The sequence below is a fragment of the Lagenorhynchus albirostris genome, chromosome X (assembly GCF_949774975.1).
Source record: "Lagenorhynchus albirostris chromosome X, mLagAlb1.1, whole genome shotgun sequence".
NCBI lineage: Eukaryota > Metazoa > Chordata > Mammalia > Artiodactyla > Delphinidae > Lagenorhynchus > Lagenorhynchus albirostris.
This window is the reverse complement of record NC_083116.1, coordinates 68,501,471-68,527,629: the sequence shown is the minus strand read 5'-3', so window position 1 is coordinate 68,527,629 and position 26,159 is coordinate 68,501,471. Positions and strand designations below refer to the sequence as shown.

Here is a 26,159-nt window from a genome sequence, read left to right as displayed (position 1 = left end):
ACTAAGATGCCAAAAGGGCGGGTGACTGCCCAATGTTTCACAATTAGTTGGTGCAGCAGTGAGACCTTGCAACCTTTATTACTGTCCTGAGATCTATCTTTCTTTGGGACTCTCAAAACTCAACTTTCACCAGTGTACTTTCCAACGTTGACTTCCAACGCCCACAGTTCCATTGCATTCTCTTATATCAAAGTTCTAGTTTTTCTTGCAGGTCAGATTTCCCTTAAGAGTGTTCCTCCTTACTGGCTTTCCCCCCTCTAGATGGCTTAACCTTTTTTAGCAGCCATATACTTAAATATTTATTGCTAAGGTGGATTTTTTAACCCTTACTCCTAACTCTTCACACTAAGCCTTAGGATCTGGCTTAGTCATGTTCAAGATTTCTTAGAAGCTTCTTGCCTATTTTACGATCTCCTCTGTTGAGAAATGGCCCACTCATTAACTGGGCCTAGTAGTTCAAATCCACTGTTGATCACTATATGGTACCACCTAAAGAAATAAAGGAGGATATTCCACGTAAAACAAGTGCCTATAAAATATTCAGACTGAGATGCCCCACAAACAACTGGGGTGGGGGGAGGGGGAAAGAGTGTCTAAATTTCTAAGGAGAGATCAGACCTTAGAGATATAGGTTGATGAGTCATCAGGGTATGGAGAATAGTTAAAACCATGGGGAAATTTCTTCTGTAATAAGGTAAACAATTCTTACATAAAGGAAAAATACCACGGGGGTTAGTAAAGTCAAACAGTGTTAACTAGAGAAGAACAAAGGGTCTAACAGTGCTTTTTTCTTTGAACTATGATCTCTGATGGTTGAAGCCTTGAACTGTTCCCAAGCACGTTGAGGAAAAGTAGCAGGCCTTTGTGTGATGGGGCGGTAATGAGAGGAGGGGTTCCCTCTGGATGAATTGTTTCAGCATTTTTTTGTTTTTGTTTTGTTTTGTTTGTTTTTGTATTTTTGTTTTTTTTTGTTTGTTTTTTTTTTTGCGGTACACGGGTCTCTCACTGCTGTGGCCCCTCCCGTTGCGGAGCACAGGCTCCGGATGCACAGGCCCAGCAGCCATGGCTCATGGGCCCAGCCACTCCACAGCATGCGGGATCCTCCCAGACCGAGGTACGAACCCGCGTCCTCTGCATCGGCAGGTGGACTCTCAACCACTGTGCCACCAGGGAAGCCCTGTTTTTGTTTTTTTGCTGGTTGTCTCTTACCTAGAAGTACCTTCACTCCTTTTAGAAGAACAAAGGAAAATCGCAGTTCATCTCAGACCTGGGCATGCTGATTACAAACATAAAGCTGCTAAATACAGTGTCTAAAATGTTGCTAAAATATACCTGAGGGCTGCTGCTCCTAGTGAAGAGGACCCCTAAATTATAGGAGAGCGGAAACAGAAGAAATTCTAGGTAAGATTTTGGGAGTCACTGGTTTCTGACAAAAGCTTTTGCTGGGCCCTTAGCAATTGACACTTTCCACATTTCTTTTCTTTTTCAAACTTTTTCAACTGTAGCAAAGATTTCTTTTTTAAGCGTCACTCAGCATATGTGGAATCTTTGTTGAGCCACATGCAAGTTTTAAAAGAAGCATGCAAGTTTTGCCACTTATCCTATTTTACCAGCAGATTTTGGGGTTTTTCTTGTTTTGTTTTTGTTTTTGTTTTGGCTGCTCTGCACGACTTGCAGAATCTTGGTTCCCTGACCAGGGATTGAACCCACGCCCATGGCAATGAAAGTGCAGAGTCTTAACCACTGGACCACCAGGGAATTCCCTGGAGGGTTGTTTTCTAGATTGTGGGTTTTTTTTCATTTGTTTTGCACCTGGTATATCTAGTTACTTGCCTATCCAGGCCCTGCTGTAGCCTCTAAATAGCGGCTAGATGCTGAATAAGCAAAAAAAAAAAAAAAAGTTGCCATAGCAACAAATCTTTAGCCATTGATTTGTTGCTTCACAGGCAATTAGGTGTAATCCTAGTTTACCTGGTAAAGCAGGTGCCTATTACATGGGCTTTTTGGGTTTTTGTTTTCTTGCTGTCTCATAATGGACAGGTCCCATCTTATTCTAGAAAAACTGTGTCTGTACCCTGCCTGTCTCCTTCATACACCTAGTAGACTTCTTTGAGTATCCAAAGAACATTGGGAAGATGCATTCCTCTTTACTGAAGCTGGTTTCCCAGACCACAAGCTCAATGCTTTTTAAACATCTCAAAATTAGACGTACAGGGACTTCCCTGGTGGTGCAGTGGTTAAGAATCTGCCTGCCAATGCAGGGGACACGGGTTCGAGCCCTGGTCCGGGAAGATCTCATATGCCGCAGAGCAACTAAGCCTGTGTGTCACAACTACTGAGCCTGCACTCTAGAGCCTGCAAGCCACAACTACTGAGCCCGCGTGCCACAACTACTGAAGCCCGCGCACCTAGAGCCCGTGCTCTGCAACAAGAGAAGCCACCGCAATGAGAAGCCCGCATAGCGCAACGAAGAGTAGCCCCCGCTTGCCGCAACTAGAGAAAGCCTGCATGCAGCAACAAAGACCCAACACAGCTCAAAATTTATTAATTTTAAAAATTAGATGTACAGATTTCACAGCCATTGGAGGTTGGCTCAGCCACCTCTCCCACGCTAGGAAATGCTACTTTCCTATCTTATTAATATCTCAATAGAATGTCCCTCCCAATAAAGTGCTAGGGAATTTCCCTACGTGATCGCTAAGCTTCCCAACAAAGTAGGCATCATTAGTCCCGCTTTGCAGAAAGGAAAATTGAGACTCAGAGAAGATGTGTCATCTAAAACCACACAGCTTGTAAGACGCATATGAATCTAACTGGCTCTTAAACCTGTAGTCTTTTCACTGCACCTTTAGGTCCCCAAATCACCTCTCCCATGGGCCATTTGCTCAATAGGATCGTTGCTGCTCATTACTGGTAAGATCCTGAACGCTTATATTGCCTGTTTTTATGCATGAATATATTTATCCTTATACTGCCTCTTAAAGTTCCTAGGGCTGTGTGTCCTTATCCAGACACAATTCTAACTATTCAGGTGGATCTCCAGGTGAATAGATTCTTCTGAAGGAACAAAGACAGAGGGAAGTTTCAGTGGGGGAAAAGCTGTGAGGAGGTAATCTTCCTAGGCAAGTGTCTTTCTTGCACAGGACTAGGGTCCACGTCAAATATGCTATTTGCAGGACACTTTGTCTCATCATCTTAGGGCAAGGTTAGAATCAGCAATTGAACTAGGGCCTTTTCCCAAAACTTGTTGCTTAGCCTGAGGAGATACTTCTGCAAATGAGCCAGGCTCCATGTGCACTCACCTACAGCCCTGAACATCTCTGGACTTGGCTGGGTCCAGGGGGATTGTGGCTACGAAGTCACCATTAGACCCATCCCAACAGTTAGTGGTGGCATGGCAGAGAGATGAGGTAGTAGGACCTACTAGACTAGGGAAGCAATGTATGCCACCATAACAAGCAGAAAAGGAGCCAGTTCCCATGTAGCTTGGCCCAATTCCCATGCGGTAGCCCAGAACTGCCTTTCCTTTGACCCTATTTCCTTTGGCCCTTTGCTTCTATATCTGAAACCCAGAAGATGAACTAGTAACTTGGACACTGAGGTTGGGACCCCTTTTCCCATGGTTAGGTTAGGGCCCTATATCCAATCAATAAATGGATTCTTTCAATCCAGAGTCTCCAGTTTTTCAGCTCTTGGGATGGTTTGAATGTAGACCTGCCTAGATGCAGGCAGCTGAACTGGGTGACTGTCACTCATAAAATGCCAGGGAATAATAGCTAATCCATAAATGTATGTTAACTTTCCTAGATTCATCTGAGTTTGCTGAATTTAGCCTACACATCAGTAAAATCACTGACAAGTAAAGAAGTCACCAAGAGGCATCCAATGAAAAGGATCTGAACAGTCAGCTCTTGAAAAAATTAACCCGGTTGTCTCTTTGGTTCATTTTATGGACAACACTGCCCCCTACAGGTATTAGCAACGAAAAACAGAGCAATGCTGGCACAGTTTTCAGTGAGAAGAGCTTGTTCCACTTCATTTGTGACATTGGGTTCCATTACCTGAGGATTTCTCAGTGATGGCAGAAAAGGGTCATTCGAATCAGATTAGAATAAAATAACACAAAGAGCCAAATTGTTAGGAAAACAAGAAAAGATAAGTGAAAAGATTAGAGCACTGCAGAGCCATCTCCAGGGTACTGTGGACTCAGCTTCCCAGCACTTACACTTGGAAGGAGAGGGGCAGGGAAGAGAGAGTCTTCTCTGGTATCATGGAACTTGCAGCAGCCACCCTAGAGTCATATCTGTCTTTGATTTTGCCACTTAGGAGTTAAAGTCAGCACTTCACTCCCATGATCAAGACCCCAACAGCTTCTCATCTTGGAATAAAATCCTATCTCCCTTCCCTGGACTATAAAACCCTCATGAACTGGCCCTTACTTATCTCTTACAGCTTCCCCCCTCCAACATTGCTCCTTTTCCTCCCTCTAAATAATAAGCAGAGCTCATTTTCTGGGACTGGAATGTTCTGCTTCCTCTTCATTCAGTTCTCAGCTTGTGTCACCTCCTCAGAAAGGTCTTCTATAACCACCCTATTCCATCTCAGTCACAATCACATCACACCATTTTATTTTTTTTCCCAGCATTTGGTCACCATCTTCATTTATATTTACAAATGTATCTGCCTCTCTCTACTAGAATGTAAGCTCCATGAAGGCAAGGGCCTTTGTCTTGTTCACCATTGTATCCTCTACACCTGGAATGGTACTTGGGACATATATTCCAATGAAAAAATATTTTGATGACCAGTACTAGCAGTGGGACCTGGAGCATATCATTTAACTTCTGATTTTATTTCAGGGATAAAATTCAAATATCCAATTGCTCCCCAGTTGTTATGAGTATCAAATAAGAAGAAAAACGTGGGGAAAAAAAAGCCTAGTCCAGTGACCCATAAACAGATAGATATTCAAGACACCTATTGGTCTATTCATCAATCCATAGCCATCTCTCCTTCCCTTTTCCTTTCAGGGCCATGCTGACAGTTCACATTAACCTTTCAGTGCAATCAAAGTGTGTATACAGTACTGGTGATTGGAGGGTGGATGCTGTAAATCACAGCGTGCTTTCAACTGGGTCCCACAGTACCTCTCTGAAACAGTTGTAAGTAGATATTTTAGTCATCCACAAAGATGTCAGGGTTAGGAATCTTGCCCACTCGAGTTTCTAGGCTGATTTATAAACGGGCATTTTAAAGAGAAAGTAAGGCCTAAGCCAGGCATAGTTAATATATGCTGGACAGTTAACTTATAAGGAATTCAAAATCAAATGCACCAATAGCGTGAACTGAAGGGAACACTTTGGAGTGGGGTGGGGGAAAGAACAAGAATGGCTTCTGCAAATGACAGGCTCTTCAGTAAGTGGTGCTGGGAAAACTGGACAGCTACATGTAAAAGAATGAAATTAGAACACTCCCTAACACCATACACAAAAATAAGCTCAAAATGGATTAAAGACCTAAATGTAAGGCCAGAAACTATCAAACTCTTAGAGGAAAACATAGGCAGAACACTCTATGACATAAATCACAGCAAGATCCTTTCTGACCCACCCGCTAGAGAAATGGAAATAAAAACAAAAATAAACAAATGGGACCGAATGAAACTTCAAAGCTTTTGCACAGCAAAGGAAACCATAAACAAGACGGAAAGACAACCCTCAGAATGGGAGAAAATATTTGCAAATGAAGTAACTGACAAAGGATTAATCTCCAAAATACACAAGCAGCTCATGAAGCTCAATATCAAAAAAACAAACAACTCAATCCAAAAATGGGCAGAAGACCTAAATAGACATTTCTCCAAAGAAGATTGCCAACAAACACATGAAAGGATGCTCAACATCATTAATCATTAGAGAGATGCAAATTAAGACAATGTGATACAATGTCGTATCACCTCACACCGGTCAGAATGGCCATCATCAAAAAATCTACAAACAATACATGCTGGAGAGGGTGTGGAGAAAAGGGAACCCTCTTGCACTGTTGGTGGAAATGTAAATTGATACAGTCACTATGGAGAACAGTTTGGAGGTTCCTTAAAAAACTACAAATAGAACTACCATACGACCCAGCAATCCCACTACTGTGCATACACCCTGAGAAAACCATACTTCAAAAAGAGACATGTACCACAATGTTCATTGCAGCTCTATTTACAATAGCAAGGACCTGGAAGCAACCTAAGTGTCTGTTGATAGATGAATGGATAAAGAAGATGTGGCACATATATACAATGGAATATTACTCAGCCAGAAAAAAAAACGAAATTGAGCTATTTGTAGTGAGGTGGATGGACCTAGAATCTGTCATACAGAGTGAAGTAAGTCAGAAAAAGAAAAACAAATACCGTATGCTAACACATATATATGGAATCATAAAAAAAAATGGTTGTGAAGAACCTAGGGGCAGGACAGGAATAAAGACACAGACATAGAGAATGGACTTGAGGACACGGGGAGGGGGAAGGGTAAGTTGGGACGAAGTGAGAGAGTGGCATGGACATATATACACTACCAAATATAAAATAGATAGCTAGTGGGAAGCAGCTGCATAGCACAGGCAGATCAGCTCTGTGCTTTGTGCCCACCTAGAGGGGTGGGATAGGGAGGGTGGGAGGGAGATGCAAGAGGGAAGAGATATGGGGACATATGTATAACTGATTCACTTTGTTATACAGCAGAAACTAACACGCCATTGTAAAGTAATTATACTCCAATAAAGATGGTAAAAAAAAAAGAAGAATGGCTTCTCCAGCTTTTTCTTTTCCAAGTGATTTTGACTTCAGACTTAAAAAAATAAATAACGGAGAAAGGGCCCAGTCAGTGCCCATATTTGTACAAGGGCTGTTAGATAACATCACTAAAATGAAGTTTGGAATATATTTCTATTTAGTAGATTTAGGCTGAATGATTTTCCTATTTAAAAATGTAGATGTTACTGGTCCCCACATGTGGAGAAAAGGGATTACCTTGGATGCCAGAGAAGATAGTATTAATTATTAGGGAAGTGTTCTTTTTAATTTGAGCAATAGGGCAGAATTTGGGCTTAGTTGCCAAGTTGGGCTCTCCTTAGGAACAATCCTGTACCTTCGTGTTAACAGAGCCTCAGATACTGTTCCATTCTTTTCCTTCTCCCAGGAAAGGGCAGGGCCAAGACAAAACAGAATGACCAGAATGACTCTTCCGTAATTTTCACCTTTAATCTAGAGGGGCTACACCGAAGATTCTGAAAGAAGCTGGGTGATGTGCTCCTCTGGCTTCTTCCAAGTAAGCAGTCTGACTCACGTGCTAGAGATAGGTTTGTCACCCATGCTAGAAACCAACATCCATCCTGTACTACTAAGTGGGTTTTCAGATTCTTAAATAAAAAGGCCACAGAAAATATTACATTATATTCACACAGAAAATGTAAGTAAAGCCAAGCCAAATGAATCAGTTTTTAAAACCTCAACTCCAAAAGCTCTTTCTTCACAGGAGTTAATATTTCGCTTCATGTTGCCAAACAAAACAAACTTTCAGCAATGGCATCAGAGAGACTTGGTGTAGGGAAATACTTTCACTGAGGCTGAAGTTTGATCTGGTAGCCTCTGTTCTCATGTTAACTTCCCCCTTCCATTCCAAGAAACTCATTTAAGCATATATATTATCACCACAAAGTAGAAACAGATTGTAAATCCAGGTTAGCAGTTTCTAACCTATGCCAGGAGTATTCAAACGCAGCTTTCAGATTATAGAGCGACTGCTTGAAAATTATTTGTATTATTTTAACATAACTAAGAGAATCCACATTAAACTTTGGGTGCTGGTTCCTGCAATAAGTAAATGTAACAATTGCTATTTATTAGCTGCTAAATAATGCTGGAGTTGTGATGGGCTTCCCTAACCTTAATCATAAAAGCCCTCAACCAGCTAAGTAAGGTCTTTTGCTATTGTTAATGGTTAGACTTCAAGCTTTGGTAGGGAGTGTATTCTTTTAACCTCTAAAGGGGAGGAGAAAGATGGTAGTTTTGTAAGCTTGGATAGACACTCTAAGCCACAGCTTTGACATGCAAGTAAAAGCGTGATGCCTATTTAGTTCTAGGGTAGTGTGAGCAGATAGGGTGTGCATATCTACAGGTGAACTTTTAAAACATATCACCATTTGCATCCCACCCACTTTAATCACTCTCTCCCATACTGTTCTAGAACTGTACTGTTCAATATGGTAGCCACTAGCCACTTGTTGCTGAGCATTTGGTGTCCAAAATGAGACATAGTATACGTGTAAAATAGCAGATTTTGAAGACTCAATATGAAAAAAAAACAATGTAAATATCTCTAATAATTTTTATATTGATCACATGTTAAAAGAGTTTTACTTTATTGGGTTAAATAAACATATTAAAATTAATTGCAACTCTTATCTTTATTCCTTTTGTAATGTAGCTGCTAGAGATTTTTAAATTACACGTGACTTGCATTATATTCCCACTGGACAGCACTATTCTAGAACATCTGGTACAGATAGGGGAAACTGAATTTTTTTAAAAGTAGGTACATCACAGTCAGCAACACTGTCCACTGAGAAATTCAGCAATATTTTCAGAGGCTTCGGGTCCCCATCCTGCCAAAAACAAGGGGAAGAGAAACCTCGGACCACCACAATGCCTAGTACATAGTGCAAGCACAATACATATTTACCTATTAGCTGAGGAAACAAACTCTAAATTCAGATGAGCCCTTGTTCACTCTGTTACTCCTCACTGCTCCCCTCAAATATCATTTGCATGGGAATGGATAATTATGCTATGTGTATCTTTTAAGGTTTTTGTAATACTTTACTTGTCTCCCCACTGAACGCCTGCTCCTTGTGAGTAGGGATTCTATTTCTCCCTGTGTTTAAATGTTGAATGAGGCGTGATAATCAAAGCACTCACCTAGGCAGCCATTTACTTATCCTAAATCTATTACTTGAACTGCCTTGTTTGTGATTGCTTTCAGAACACAGTATTTTTCTGAATATGCTTAAGGGTGGCAATCTCCATCCACTGAGAAAAAGATAATTCTTTGAAATAGTCAAGACTCATCTCAAGGATGACAACATGAACAAACTGAAGAGGGCTGCTTCTCTCAGTTGCTCACAAGTTCCAAGTATCTTCTGAGCAAGCATGACATTCTTGGAATGCCTATGTTGCCCAAGGCAACTTTCAAGGGCATTAACTTGGATGCCAATAAAACTGGCTAGCATACTAAGAAAAAAAGCTACAATTTTTTTCTAGTCATTTCATATTTCAAATCAAGTCATAACTGGGGCCAAGAGCACATTTAATGAGGCTGAGATGACCATTAACATTAAAGATTTCTACAACACATTCCAGCCTCCTTCCAAATTTTTGGAAGTGAAACACCTTGCTACACATAGCGCTAATGTGTATTTAGTAATGCCCAAAGTGATTTACAGAATTTACAATATATGATCTTTCATCCTTCTCAGACTTGCCCTTTGAGTTTTCCTTGGCAAACTACCCAAAACCAATGTTTATTCTAAGAAATCATACCTCATAAGTAATTACTCTAGGACTTGAGATAAATATTTTAAAAAACAAATTAGGGCCCATATTATGGCAGCAGGATTAAAAGCACAACGAAAATAAGCTCTGGAATCAGAGATCAGACTTGGAAATACTCTGCCACTCATTATGTGACCTTGGGCAAATTACCAAATGCCAGTATCTCAGTCACATCATTTATAAAACAGGGTGGTAATAATAAACCTCAGAATAACTGAGGATTAACTTATAGTACTTAATAAAACACCTGACAGCAACGAGAAAAAAATTAGCTGTTTTTAATATAGCCATTAGTAATCCATTTGCAAGGTCTTAAACTTAAATATTGCCTGAATTCAAAGAAACTGGACCCTAGCTTTCATTTCCTGTTTTTTAAATGACCATTAAGAGTATAGCTATAATCCACTCTGATTTATCAAATCCTCTGTTCTAGGTAATGGTCCTTTTCACTAAATTTCCCTCAACATGATGCCTGTGTATTGGCTTACTTTGTTGTCTAGAATGTGAACTATTCAGTGGTGTTGGTGTTCTTGAGTTTCAAAGAATAGAATCATGAACGACACTAAAAGTAAAACCCTGGGAAGGTCATGGGGAAAAGAAGAGCTGACCACACCAAAAATCCCGAGGAACTGTGTTCCTATGCCAATGATAGGGCTCTGTAGGCACTAGAGGAAATGAAATGGTAATAAAATTCACCATCAGCTAAATGAATACCAGTAGCAAGGGGAACTCACATCCAGGTATCAGAATGTGATGACCTACTTAGAAACAAAGACTCTTAGTGGCTTAGGCAACATGTTTAAGAGATTGGAAGTAGGGATGGAAGACAAAAGCTGTGTGAGCACACATGCACACCTAGACAAGTTTTTGTATTTACAGAGATCAAGCAAGGGAGTGGTCAGGGCAATGGTGAGAATACAAGAAACAGCAAAGATGCACCTACTTAAAATGTCGTTTACATAAATCTTTCCCGGATTCTTATATAGAAAGAGTTTAATCTTTTATTTTACCACTGAAAGATTAAGCCATTAAATTACATGATACGGAAGTTATATTCCATAAACCAGTACCTGCCCACACTCAGTGAGGGGAATCAAAATCAAGGTTGCACTGTAATTCTACTTGACTCTAAAAACCACATCTGACATTGGTGTGAAGCAACAGAACCTTTATCAGATCCCCCTTTTAAAAGAAAAACCCAAGGAGAGATGATCAAGCACAAATGATCACTTCATGCATTTTATTGATAGTCTATATTTTAAATCTGCAGTATGACATCTTACATAGGGAAAAAGCTTCTTCCTAAAAGATAACTATTAATAATCAAACCAGCTTTAGTATGACTGACCTTTCAAGGTCTTGTTTTGCATTAAACAAGTTAACTTTTAGCAGGTGTAAAGCACTGTACAAAAAAAAAAAAAAGAAAAGAAAAAGGAAACTGGGTACATTCTCAAAATTTAACACAGGGCTTCCCAACCAGGAGTCTGCTGGATAGATATTGGAGAAGGGTGTTATGTTCAGGTTTAAATTGAAAGAAAATGAGAAACCAGATAAAGCAAACCAACCAAATTCACTTCACTTTGTGCTCCTTTCTGCTTTTTTGAAAGTCTCTCCCAGAGGTCAGGAAGCCCTGGTATAACAATCACTTTAGTCTTTACAGAACATACATTTATGTGCTTCATGTTCAAAGACATAAAGGCAGCCTTTGTTATTGTTCCCCCTCCAAATCCCCTCAGGTTATTATAGGCTTCAGAAAGCTTTCCAAAATTGCTGCCCAGTTCTTTATCTGAATCTAAGTAAACATCTATACCAAAGCAGCTCTTCCTGGGAGAAGATAAAACAGGCACAGATACATAACCAGGCCAATTGCGTACCTACTCAACTTGATACCTGATCACATGGCCCTACATCTTAAAAGCAGCACCAGGGACAAACGGAGCCATCAAGAGGTAAAATCCAAACATTGGACAGTTAAAACACAAATCACTCAGTTAAAAGAACGTTAGCAAAGGGGCACTCAAAGGAGTTAAGGCTGGACAGCTGGTTCAGCCATACCTTGGTATTAGGATAAATCTGCAAGATGAGGAACTGATAGAGGAACCCTGAAATAACTAGGCACAGTGGTATGACGGGGTTCACTTTCACTGCATGTCTTTAAGATATCACTCAATCTAAGTAACTATAAAGCAGCTTGGGGGTCTTGAGTAAACAAATCCTAATCAAAAATAAGTATCTCTGAGTGTTGAAGGGTGTGCCTATTTTCTTCAAATTTGAATTAAAATACCTATGTAGACATGAAAATAATCGTAAAACTGATACAAACTTGTTATTCCTTGAGAGTCCAACAGCTCAGTAACAGCTCAATTCTATACTGTATTTTAGATACAAAATGGAGTTACTTAAATCAAGTGAGATTGCTTACTTGTTGGGAATATTAGTATTTTAGAAATGTTCCAGTTAGGAACTCATTTCAGAATGCTAAAAATTGTAAAGGGCAGGTACGTAACTCACAGCTATTTCTTAGTTGCTTATTAAAAATCTGATTTAAAAATAACTGAAATACTAGTTACTTGGATCTTGCACTTTAATTTTCCAAATGAAGCATGTTATAAGTTGACTTACATTTTCAAATGTTTTTTCAAAAGCGCACAATTTACTCGTTAACTCAATGAATTACAACACTGTTACTGAATATTACACATACTGAAGAATTATACTAAGGGGAAAAAAACGCCTGACACTTTAACATGTGCCTTATCAGTCTCTTGCATTACTAAGGTACAGAATACTTTAGAAAGTAGCAATCAGCATAGTCTTATAAGACAACAAAAGTGCCCTGCACACGTGGCTTCTACGTATTTAATATTGGTAATACATTTGACAGGGAAGCCAGTAAGGTAAAACTTAAAAACTCAAATAAGGCAGATTACAAGTATTTTTCGTTCACAAAAGAACAAAGAAATGGGGTGGAGTAAAGGGAGGAATAAAAATATCTTCCATCTTTAAAAGTATCAACAACAACCACAAGGTGCCACTGTATTCTAGCAAGCTGTAAAAATGGCCACTCACCTCCCTATCACATGGGTATTTTGCGAACTGCCAAAAATTATGGCTGATGCTTGACCCGTTTTATGTCGTGGACATCTGGGAAGCAGGTGATTAAATACAAAGTATATTAAGTGATAACCCTTCATAAATATAATTTGAGACACGGACACTAGGAGATAATACTTGGCACGGAATGAACGTGTTTTCCCAGGGAAAAAAAATTACTTGAGGTAACACTTATAGCTAATAGTTTCCTAATCTTAAAGTTTGGATGAACTCCAACAATCATGTTTTTAGAGATTTTATACATATATATATATATACACACACACATACATATATATATAAAATCCTGGTGCTAAACGTTTTTTGTCGTTGTTAACTGTACAACTGATTACCTATACTCCAACACTAATGTGAACACTTTTCTCAATCCCCACCTCCATCAACACCACTGAGGTATAACTAATGTGTTCTTTTTAGAGCAAATATTCCAAATTAAGAATATGGCTCATCTTCTAGTGTTGCTACAGATAAAGTCTGCAAACTTTAAAGCTAACTTGTTCAATTTTGTTTAGTATTAATAAATCTCAATCATGTCAACTGCTTGGAGTTAAACATAACACCTCAAACGTTTCAGACTAGTAAGTGAATTTTAAAAAATAATCTGAAATATTCAAGGAAATTCCGTTTTTAGTACTTTTCCCTATGCCTTGAACAATGTAATTCCAACATTGTTTTTCTTGTTCCTATTACTGCATGAAGTTCAAACTAGGTCCTCAAGACAGAACCTTTCTGTAATAAAGAAAAAGTGCAAAGATACAAAATGAAATGTAAAGTCTTTTGCAAGAAAATGCTTCCTCAAGAGAACAGGTGTTTGGATGCTGGTGGGAAAAAAGATTTTTGTTCTCCAATGTACATCTGACACCTACAAATGACCTTGTCTTCAATGTCCATACTAGTAAGTACATATTGGTCATGGACCTTGCAAAAAAAAAAATCAAGTAGCAAATTCCACTAAAATATTTGCATCCATTCTACACAATCCAATGGAAATTAATGAGTGCTACTGAAAAAGGTTTCCACATGCACATGTCCAATATGTGCATCCTACTGAAGGCTAAAAACTTAAAATTCTATTTCCAGTGTTTATGAATAGCTTCAATATCTACATTCATAACCAGCATTCTGCATGAGTTACCTCTTTAATACTTCACAAATGAGTAAAATACATCTTGGGAGGTTAGGAAGGTACCTGTTAATAACTTTCTTTTATGCTTAGAATGTGATGCAGTTGTTTTTAAACTATTTAAAATGAACACCCCTATATAAGAATGGGACATTTTATACCAAGAGGAAACTGGGTTTGTTTTTAGCCAATCAGGACTACCCTGCAGATCTGAAAACCAAAGAATACACCCTTAGGAAAGGAGACATGGCTCACAAATATAAAGGAATCCTGACTTTTACATGGACAATTTTTTTAAAAAGATAAAATGTATTACATAAGCGCCATAAACAGTAAAATCTGCTTATATTAAAAAAAAATAAGTGAAGCTTTGTTTGGACATTATTTCCTTGCAAGAGCAGTACATATCCTTAGTAAACAACTACCATATTTACAAGTTAATTTCCTTGATACTTAGGTAGGATTGAAAGCCAGAGGAAAATACGAAAGAATGAGCTTTGAAATAATCTTTACAGCTGAGTTGATAACAGTTAAGGTGGCCAGATAATTTCTAAAGCAGACTTGTTTATTTTGTAGAGTATCTGACTAGGCCTGGGTAATTAGCTCACTTTGTTAAAGACCAAGGATGTGTTCAATCTCTCTTTGGGCCCATTATCTTTTCCCAGAAAAACAAAGACAGTCCTCCACAGTCAGACTAATCCTAACCCCAATGAGCCTCAAGAGAAAGCTGGCAAGAGTACTGGGGTTCTTCACAAAGCTTACTAAGGAAACAACATAAAGTGCATATCCCATAGATTTGTGAGTCAGCATTCTCATCTTCAGATATGGGCAGCACATTTAAAAATTTCAATTTCAAATAACCCAACACGACTCACTTTCCACAAAGAATAAAAATCCCTTAATTCTTCACCTTGTCTTTAAATGTGAGATGTTAGGTCTGTGTTAGAGAGATAGTAACAAAACATTAAACAAGTGGCCATTGGTACCTTGAATGACAAATCTCGAAAACGATGCAAATTTGAGACTTTCCTATTAGTACACACATCTGCACCAACTTCAATTCCTATGCTAAAAGTGGTTTATAGTCTCTTTCCTCCATCTTTTGCTTTTTGGGTTTTTTTTTTTTGAGGAGCAGACTTGTAAAAAACAGCAGTGTTACTTGTGCTAAGGGATAGTGGTTTGTTTTCCTTAAACCAAAGCTCTGCCAAATTTGCATCATCTGCTCAAGTAGAATACTGTGTCCAGGATCTCACCATATGAAACCAGTTCACTCACATCTGTATGACTACTGTCTTCATGAAAAGTTTAAGTTCTTCCAAGCAGTTTTCTTTACTCCTCCTGTCTTTCATTTCCTGCCTAAATCCAAGTTAAAATAAACACTTTCCACTGATCTTCAATGCAGTTCAATTCTGCACTCTGTCCTTTCCTCTTTGCATGTCACAGTAGCTGTTCACATACATTAAATATCATAGATATGTTCTGCTCTTACATCTACACACTTACAAAAGCAGCTTTGTACTTTGTTTGGTGTGTTTTTTACTATGTTGGCTCACAAAAAGCAGTTTTTTCATTTCTAAGCATGGTACTTTACAATTTTTAATGCATTAATACAACAGTGCATTGGAAAAGTACTGAGCCTCTACAAAATAGCTTTACATTTTTAAACAAATGAATGTGATTTTTTTTTCACTTACACAAGCATAGGCTTTTTTTTTAATATTTCCACAAGATAAATATCTCAATTAAACTATAAGCTCACTCTACAGTGTGCCACAGTGATGGGCTTAGGAGACAGTTATACACTTAGAAGATCCTAACCTTAGTGTTATTTACACTGACATGTCCAATAATATCACCTTGTCTGAAAGGTGAACAAATGATATTCAGAATGTAGGTGAATTTGTGCCAACTAATAACTGGGAACAGTATAGCTTTAAGCAATCACTTAGGAAACATGTACTGTAACTTAGTCTAAACTTGGAATTTCCTTCATCCCTCTTTCCTATGGCATAGGAAACTTTAAAGATCAACATGAAACAGATAAGAGCCATTGCTAAGGCAGATCTTTTAAGATAACAAAGGAGAAACTGACAACTATATATGATAAATCATCAGTAATAACAATTACTGATACTGAAATCAGATTTTTATGTCCTAAAACGTTGCTTTTTAAATATTTCCTTTTATTCTGGAACAGAAATTAGAGGAAGGACAATGATTCATTCAGAAAGCAATGACTCAATTCAGGTTGCTACTTTACATTTAAGCACCACTCAAAAAGTGGACATAAAGCAAGTGATTCCTATTTGCCCATCACTATACCAGCTACATAGCTGAGAGTTCAGACCTTAATCACACAACGCTTTCTCTGTTACCAGAAGCTAAGACTGCTCTGCGACATATAGGACAAGTAGAATTCTCAGATAACCAGCGATCGATGCAGTGGACATGGTACTCATGGGAACAAGGTAGTTTACGAAGTTTGTTGCCTTCTGTGTATTCTGTAATGCAAACACTACAGGTTTTTAATGCATCGTTTTCACCAAAACTTCTCATTGCCAAGTTGTCAATCTGTTCTTTGGTGAGTCCTCTAGGTTGGTCATCATCATCCTCATTTAAGAGGAAAAACTGAGCCAGACTAAGGAAGGGCAAAGAACCACTTTCATCAAATGTTACTGGGGCCCTGTGTCGACCCTCTCGCCTGGCACCTGATGAGCCTGATGATGAGCTTCCTTCATTACTGCCTTCAAATACCTCTGAGCTAGTCTCTGAACTTTCACCACTGGAACTGGAACTAGGACTGGAACTGGAACTAGAACTGGAACTAGAACTGGAACTTGAACTGGAACTCGAACCAGAACTGCTACTACCACCAGAACCCCCTCTTCCATTCCGTGACTCTGACCTTTCCATATTTCGACTTGAGACTGAGCCACTAGGCTCTGAATCACTATCACTGTACATAAAGTAGCTTAACTCACCAAAACCTGTCATTATCTGCCTTAACATGGTCTGAATTGCAACAGATGTAGTCTCACTTAAACCAGTATTTAAGATTCTACGAATCGGAATTCTGATGGTACTGACATAGGTTCTCACACCTGCTCGCTCAGAACGTGAAAACGTACGCCTAAAACCTCCTCGTTCACTTTCATAAGTGACAGTGTTGTTTGGCGTCTGAGACCTTGACCGAGTTCTGCTAGCTATGCTATCTCTCTGCCGATATTCTCCAGGACGAACTCTTCTTACTTGAAGATCAAGAACTATGGTTGGAGGTCTCTGGCCTGATCCTGTAGATTCACCATTGCCAGTTGTATCTGAAGACCCTGCTCCTTGTGAGGCATTTCTGGTTCCAGAAGCTGCAAAGAGACCTCTACTTAGCAAGTCAGGTCCACTTATTTGCTGTCTCAATGTCACGTGGTGCCGGGTTCTAGAACTTCCCTCAGTCTCATTTACCAAAGGATGCTCAAAAGTCTGAGATGAGATACTATGATGAGATCTTCGTGGAATTTCACTCATTGGATGCAGAGGTGATCTACTTCTTTCAGCTCTTGCTCGGGTCCTCCGATGGTCTGGGCTCCTACTTCTTGCCCTTCTCTGACCTCTGGTAGGTGGGGCTTCTCCTGTTAATGATTCAGTTGAATTTCGTTCTGATCTGGGTGGCCTTGCAGATGTTGATTCAGATCGTGGATTTTCCACTTGCCTTTGGCTGTTGTTGTCCATACTTTCTCCACTAGAACGTCTTGCAGATAGCTCATTTTCATTCTCTGGATTTTGGCTCCCATTATTACGGTTAACATTGATCTCTAAACTGAATCTGAAATCACCACTGTTTGGATTAGTCCGGCTCACTGCTCTCCAAGATTGGTTTCCTCTTTGCCCACTTCTTGTCGTATTTCCAGTTTGTCTGACGGAGTTAAGCCAGTCTATTATAGAGTCACCATTAGACACATCATCTGAAGAGTCTCCACCTGTTTTTAAAAAAGGGAGGGGAGAGAGGGAGAAAAAGGAACTATTAAAATTAGGAAATTATGTAAGAGTACTCAGAAACTTCATATTAGAAAAAAAGAACAAAGATTCTGAACAGATTTCACATTTACAGATTTTTGTAAACCATACTGCATTGATTTGCAGTAAAAGCAGGAAAGTTTCAATTCCATTTTAAAAGAGCAAGCTAATCGTAGAGAAATTTAGGGAATTTTTTTTTTAAAAAAAGGGAATTGGGAAGAAGTCTATTTTTAGCACTTCATCATATACAGAGCCTAACATACCACTGTGGGCTGACAACATTTTTTCAGTCCACTGCCAACACTAATGTAATCAAACAAGGTAAACACCAGTTAAGGTACAGGGCTAATATTTTAGTTCAAATTACATTTTTTTGTCCAATTTTCATTAGCCTACATTTCTTTAGGCTCTTGACTTAAGTGCCTTTAATAATATGGGACATTTAAAAATACAAGACTGCTTTAGTCACTGCAAAAATATAAACGAGATTTACAGGTTTAAAAGTATTTGAATACTTCTTCACATTACCAAGATTTTAAATTAACATGAAATTGGAGATCAGACCAAGTAAACAGTCTGAACCTAGCACAATACATATAATGGCACATTCGAGAACCTAACTGTTATCATGGTTTCTTATGTTAGTCAAATTCCCTATTTCACATTGAGGGAGAAACACCAGACCCCAGGTAAGAGCAAGATTTCTCAACAGTGGGACTATTTATATTTTGAGCCAGATAATTCTTTGTTGTGGGGGCTGTGCTGTGCATTTTAGGATGTTTAGCAGCATCCCTGACCTCCACCCACTAGATACCAATAGCAAACCCCCAGTCATGACAACCAAAAATGTCTCCAGGCATTGGCAATGTCCCCTAGGGGGCAAAATTATACCCCATTGAGAACCATCAGATTAGAGAATGCAACATGTCTTTCTGCTGGTGAGGAACTCATGTTTATAAGGAAGGAATAATACAGTAGGTAGGGGGAAATTTCAATGGAGGTGGAAAATCAAGAAAAAAAATCACATTTAAAATAGGCCATTCCTCACTATGCTCCAATTAACACAAAAAACCCAAAGGTGAAGCAGAAAAAAAAAGTTAACATTCTCACCAAATATCAAGAAAATGCCAGTTGTTTTTATGAGCAGTTACTTAGCACCAAATTAATTTGTGTCATTGCTAGATTATCTTTGGCTGACATTTATCGTTAGGAAGCTCCTTATCCATTCCATCCTCCACCCCCAAGCAAAATTTACCTCTATTTTCATCTGAGTTTTGTGGTGGTGGGCCCTCTTTAATTTGTTGTAGTCTTCTCAGCAACTCTTCCTCAGTACTTTCACCTAAAATAGTTTAAAATGTTTGCCAAATTATGAATAAAAAACAATGACTTATCCATCTGAGATGACAACCAGAGAGTGAGTAGGAAACCTGGGTAAAATTCACCTATTTGAGAGCATGACATTACAACTTATATTTATTCACATTTCTTTCCAGTTTACAAAATGCTTTTGCATACAGTATCTCATTGTTTAAAACTGCAACTCTGGGAGGTAGATATTATCTGCATTTTAAAACAATGAAACAGACTGAGTGAGAGACTGATGTGTTAATTAATATATGGCAGGGCGAGAATGCCAACTTTGGCATTCTTACTCAAGTCTGGTACTGTTGCCTCAAAATGCACTCTCTCTTATAAGAGCCATGCTAACTAACACCTTACCTTTTAAAATTTAAGGAATCACTCAAAGTTAATAGAATTAACAAGAAACGAGGAGGGAGATAATGAATTTTAACTAGATTCAAATGGGCCCTAATCAGGCAAAGGAGAATAACCAAGCACAAAGTTCTGAATAATTGACTATTTTACCCAAGGCTAGCTTTCATTGATTATGACAGAGTAAGTCTCTCCTAAGAACTGAAGTTCCCATTAGCTCCTCAAGACTACTAATGTCTAGTAAGTTATATAAAGATAAATAACAAAAAGATTTTTCAGGTCCACTCTCTTGAATTTAGCTCATTATAAATTCATAATATAATTCCTAACTAAAAAACCTGACATAGGATTATTCCAAATATGAGTGAACAAAATCATGTAATAAGTACAGCAGTTAATGTCACTCTACATCCTTTGTATTAAAATCATACTTCATAATGGCTAAAGAAACATTTTTTTAAAATACAGGTTTCCTTTTTTTTTAAGACCAGCAATTTACATATATAAATCCTTAAACTACACATTGCATACCTGGGGTGCCTAGCAAATTGTTATCCCTCATAAGCCTATAATCTTCTTCACTGAGGTTATTTACAAATTGATAGAAAGCTTCTTCCCGATCCAATCGGTCCATCTGACTTCTGCGCTGTGCTGCAGACTGATCACCGCTTCCTTTATCGTTAGAATCTGAGCTTTCCATCTTGATGAACAAGTGGAAAATTATCTAAAAGGAGAAAGGAGATCAATCTTGAAAACAGAAGTCAGTATGTATTCTATAGAACAGTTTTAGTTATGGGAAAATCCAGAATGCAGGTCCAGACGTGGATTTTAAGACCTCATATGAATGAAATTTCTTAACAGAAAAACTCCTGAAAAGCACTGTTATACTACGAAAAGACTAGGTCAGGGGTTGGCAAACTATGGCCCATGGGCCAAATTTAGCCCTGGTGCCTATTTTTTTCTCCTTGAGATCTAAGAATGATTTTTACACCTTTAAATGTTTTTTTAAGAGAATATTCTGTGATGTGTGAAAATTATATGAAATCCAAATTTCAGTGTTTAAGTTTTATTGGAATACAGCCATACACATTCACTTATTTTCTATGGCTGCTTCATGCTATAATGGCAGAGCTGAGTAGTTGTGACCAAGACTGTATGTAGCACTCTCACTGCTTTGCACTGGCGATCTGTGCATTGTAAGTTGCAGTGATGCAATTATAACTTGACAGCATTTCAAGTGCCATGCTTATCACCAAACTGTGATATTTTTTTAATTACCAATGCACACTCATCATATTAAATGAAGAGAAAATGGACTTCAAATGCCTAAAGGTGCAGTGGAGTATGGATTATTTTGTTATTAGATGGCAAAGGTTATATTTATAATGCAACAGCGCTAAAACTGTGCTAAAATAATAAAATATACATTAATATTATCAGACTAAATAAGCATTCATCACGATATTCCCAATTCACAGGAAAGCTACAGTCTGAAAAATTAAAAAATTTAAAACAAAGTATCTCATCACAAAATATTTCCCCACAAAAGTAAAAAATGAGGCTTCAACCAGAGTAAGTTTCCAAGTGGCTCATTTGTTGGCTAAGCAAGCAAAGCCATTTGTTGATGATGTGTTAGTTAAACTGTGTTTGACTGCAGAAGCTAAAGAAATTTGTCCACAGAAAATAAATTTAAGATTATTAGCCTTTTGATGAGAACAGTTGCTCAGAAAGTTGAGGATATTGGGATATGTCAATAATCAAGTGAAAAACAAGGGAGCAAATGATTTTGAGTGGTTTTCCTTGGTTCTTGATGAGCTGACAAATATAACTGATACTATTCAGCTGTTTATTCAAGGAGGCAAACATTGATTATTTGAGGAGTTTGAAGTAACTAAAGAAGTGACCTCTATAAAGAGTTTGCATGGAACAACTAACTACAGGTGATAATATTTTCAAAGAAGCTGAGAAACACTAATTCAGCACAACATGAAGTGGAATCTGCTAAGATGTGTTACAACTAAAACAGTGGTTAAAAAAAAAGTGTAGACCTACTTGGACAAATTTACAATGCCTATGAATATGTAAGGTGTTTAAAGTCTATGGTTATTCATTATATAGTAGTTATAGGTAGTCTGTAGAAAATATTTGTATCTATCATTACTGAACCAGTGATGTCAATGGTGAACTTCACTATGGTGGACTTAAACATAGTGAGTTCCATGAATTTTTGTCAGAAATAGAAGCTGAATATCCTGACTTGCTCTACCAGGTGCTCATTTTGATGGCTTAGCACTGATAAAGTTTTACTGTGATTTGTTGTACCCAGGTCCAAGATTAGATTTGTTTCTGAATGAAAGGAACTACTCTCAATTACTATTACCAAACAAGGAATGGCTTGGGAAATTAGCTTTTTCTGAAGACTTCATAATGTTTCTGAATGAACTCAACCTAAAATTACAGTGCTTATAATATGTAAATCTTATACTACAGTAAAGTCATTTCAACAATAACTAACACTGGAATCACAATGTCAAGCTGCTTTATGCACTTCTTGTGCTATCAAAGAAATGAGAGCTCCATTCCTATAGAAATTGTAGCAGATATATTTTCTAAGCACAAACTACAATTCCAGAAGTGTTTTTTGGACCTCAATGCAAGTACAAAGGAAATTTCCTTATTTCAAAATCCACTTAACTGTGTAACTGAGGAGCTTCCACCTACCCTACAATTGAAAGTGATGACTCTGCCGTCTAATGATATGCCTGCTAAAAAGGTAAATATCAAGAGAAGAATCTAATGAAAAATTCTATAAACACCTTCTAAGGGGTGAATATACTTCATTAAAATTATATGCTTGTGTACTGATTAGAGAGCAAGACCTACCTATATGTGTGAATAGACATTTTCAAAGATGAAATATGTAAAATCTCACTTCAAGTCAGAAAACACTAAATGAACATCTGCAAATGATTTTGATAAGGAGGATGTTTAGCCCCAATTAAGCAAAATGTTACCCCTCCGTCAGCAAAAGAATACCATTCTTCTCGTTAGTAGACCTATATTACAAAATATTGTACTCAATTATTATTACATTGTGAGTTTTATCAAGAAAAACTTTGTGGAAATTTGGTTTCTTTGTTTTTAAATAAATAACTATGTAATATGCTCAATTTTGATTAGAAAAGTGAAAAAAATTTACTATCTGGACTTCTACAGAAAGTTTGCCAACCCCTGCTCTGGGATAGGACATGAAACTAGCCAAAACTTCCTTTTTTCTTTTTTTTAAACAACTTTATTAGAGTATAATTGCTTTACAATGGTGTGTTAGTTTCTGCTGTATAACAAAGTGAATCAGCTATACGTATACATATATCCCCATATCCCCTCCCTCTTGCGTCTCCCTCCCACCCTCCCTATCCCACCCCTCTAGGCGGACACAAAGCACAGAGCTGATCTGCCTGTGCTATGCGGCTGCTTCCTACTAGCTATCTATTTTACATTTGGTAGTGTATATATATCCATGCCACTCTCTCACTTAGTCCCAGCTTACCCTTCCCCCTCCCTGTGTCCTCAAGTCCATTCTCTATGTCTGTGTCTTTATTCCTGTCCTGCCCCTAGGTTCTTCACAACCATTTTTTTTATGATTCCATATATATGTGTTAGCATACGGTATTTGTTTTTCTCTTTCTGACTTACTTCACTCTGTTATGACAGACTCTAGGTCCATCCACCTCACTACATATAACTCAATTTCGTTTCTTTTTCTGGCTGAGTAATATTCCACTGTATATATGTGCCACATCTTCCTTATCCATTCATCTCCTGATGGACACTTAGGTTGCTTCCATGTCCTGGCTACTGTAAATAGAGCTGCAGTGAACATTATGGTACATGACTCTTTTTGAATTATGGTTTTCTCAGGGTATATGCCCAGTAGTGGGATTGCTGAGTCATATGGTAGTTCTATTTTTAGTTTTCTAAGGAACCTCCATACTGTTTTCCGTAGTGGCTGTATCAATTTACATTCCCACCAACAGTGCAAGAGGGTTGCCTTTTCTCCACATCCTCTCCAGCATTTATTGTTTCTAGATTTTTTGATGATGGCCATTCTGGCTGGTGTGAGGTAATACCTCATTGTAGTTTTGATTTGCATTTCTCTAATGATTAGTGATACTGAGCATCCTTTCACGTGTCTGTTTAGCCAAAACCTCTTAATTGTCATTCACTACTTGTACAGCATTAGATAATTACTGTATTGGCAGACCTCCACACACTCATTAACCACTCTAATGAATAAACAATGGTGGTAAACAATCTAAACTAAGAGAAGAATCCAAACAAAAAATTTCATTCTCTAACTCTTTTCCTTCCAACCTCAGATTGACCTTATTGAACTTCATATTGACAAAATAAAAGCTAATTCCATAAACATATGAAAATCCGATTTGTAGAAAAGAGGTAATCTATATTGGTACTAGGATTTAATCCCACACACAACACATGAAGTACCTGGATGTTTACAAGTCAGTACTAGAGAAAAATAAAAACAAACTGTCTTTCAGATATAAAAATAAAGAAGCCTCTCTACCTGTCTGATGAGTCTAAACAAATTTCAGGCTGTACATGGGCACACCTAGCTCTCCCCATTGTCTCTCTTAGATCATTGTTTTTAGAACTACTCTATCATTGTTTAAACAAATAAGATAAAAATGTCAAGGAAGGGGAGGGAGATGCAATATTTTTGGAGTTTCCTAACCTCATAACCAAGATTCCTTACTTTTGGTAAGAGTAAGCTATATAAATTTCTCAAATATACTGTTTTCATAATAACCTGAAACTTTAAGAAGACTACAAGTCAAGAGCTTAAATAAAACACTCATAAAAGTTATATGGGTCAGGCAATCAAAGAAACAAACAAGAGGAAGACAAAATTTCCCATATGTACCTAAGTAACAACTTAGTATTGGTAATAGCACACAGCTAATTTTTAAAACTACAGAAAAGCACAAAGGAAAAAGTTCATCCATAATTTCTCAAACCAAAGAAAACCACATTTGGCTAACATTAAGCAGTTAATATTCTGAACACTAACAACATGACAAAGTCCACTTGTGAAGGATCAATAAATAATCCTGAAAGTAATTTATAAAAAATACAACTCAGGAGCAGAAGCAAGGAGAACTATAATCCTGCAGCCTGTGGAACAAAAACCACATTCACAGATAGACAGGATGAAAAGGCAGAGTGCTATGTACCAGAGGAAGGAACAAGATAAAACCCCAGAAAAACAATTAAAAGAAGTGGACATAGATAACCTTCCAGAAAAAGAATTCAGAATAATGATAGTGAAGATGATCCAGGACCTCGGAAAAAGAATGGAGGCAAAGAACGAGAAGACGCAAGAAATGCTTAAAAAAGACCTAGAAGAATTAAAGAACAAACACCTAGAAGAATTCAAGAACAAACAAACAGAGATGAACAATACAATAACTGAAATGAAAAATACACTAGAAGGAATCAATAGCAGAATAACTGAGGCAAAAGAATGGATAAGTGACCTGGAAGACAGAATGGTGTAATTCACTGGTGCGGAACAGAATGACGAAAAAAGAATGAAAAGAAATGAAGACAGCCTAACAGACCTCTGGGACAACATTGAACGCAACAACATTCGCATTATAGGGGTCCCAGAAGGAGAAGAGAGAAAGGACCCGAGAAAATACTTAAAGAGATTACAGTTGAAAACTTCCCTAACATGGGACAGGAAATAGCCACCCAAGTCCAGGAACCACAGAGAGTCCCAGGCAGGATAAACAGAAGGAGAAACATGCCGAGACACATAGTAATCAAGCTGACAAAAATTAAAGACAAAGAAAAATTATTAAAAGCAACAAAGGAAAAACGACAAAAAACATACAAGGGAACTTCCATAAGGTTAACAGTTGCTTTCTCAGCAGAAACTCTACAAGCCACAAGGGAGTGGCTATGTGATGAAAGGGAAGAACCTTCAACCAAGATTACTCTACCCGGCAAGGATCTCATTCAGATTCAACAGAGAAATCAAAACCTTTACAGACAAGCAAAAGCTAAGTGAATTCAGCACCAGCAAACCAGCTCCACAACAAATGCTAAAGGAACTTCTCTAAATGGGAAACACATGAGAAGAAAAGTACCCAAAAAAACAAACCCATAACAATTAAGAAAATAGAGCCAGATCCAAGGAGCACAGTGATTAAGGATGCCTGAGTCAATGAAGCTGTTTTCAGCACATACACACAAAAGACACTAAAGAGGATAGCATCTCTGGGTAGGAAGGGACATTAGAGGTCTAGTCCAACCTCCTAAACAGAGAAAGAAGCTATAAGCTTCGCCTGGGAGGTCAAGGAAAGACTCAAGTTAGTGAAAAAAGAGGAGGGAGGGAAGGGAGGGATAACATATCGATAATTACCTTAAATGTGAATGGATTAAATGCTCCAACCAAAAGGCACAGGCTTGCTGAATGGACACAAAAACAAGACCCATACACATGCTGTCTACAAGAGACCCACTTCAGACCTGGGACATATACAGAATGAAAGTGAGGGGAGGGAA

The 26,159-nt window shown here is 38.1% G+C and overlaps 1 protein-coding gene across 2 annotated transcripts in view; it reads right to left on the bottom strand.

The window, feature by feature from the left end:
• Positions 1-10,835: 10,835 nt before the first annotated feature.
• RLIM (ring finger protein, LIM domain interacting) overlaps positions 10,836-26,159 on the bottom strand; it is a 36,452-nt gene continuing 21,128 nt past the window's right edge. For both annotated transcript variants that reach the window (XM_060138027.1, XM_060138028.1), the window contains exons 2-4: positions 20,100-20,292; positions 19,111-19,194; positions 10,836-17,818 (exon numbers count right to left, since the gene is read on the bottom strand). In XM_060138027.1, the coding sequence (XP_059994010.1) occupies positions 16,200-17,818; positions 19,111-19,194; positions 20,100-20,268 (1,872 nt within the window). In that variant the 5' untranslated portion in view covers positions 20,269-20,292 and the 3' untranslated portion in view covers positions 10,836-16,199. The remainder of the gene's footprint in view (positions 17,819-19,110; positions 19,195-20,099; positions 20,293-26,159) is intronic.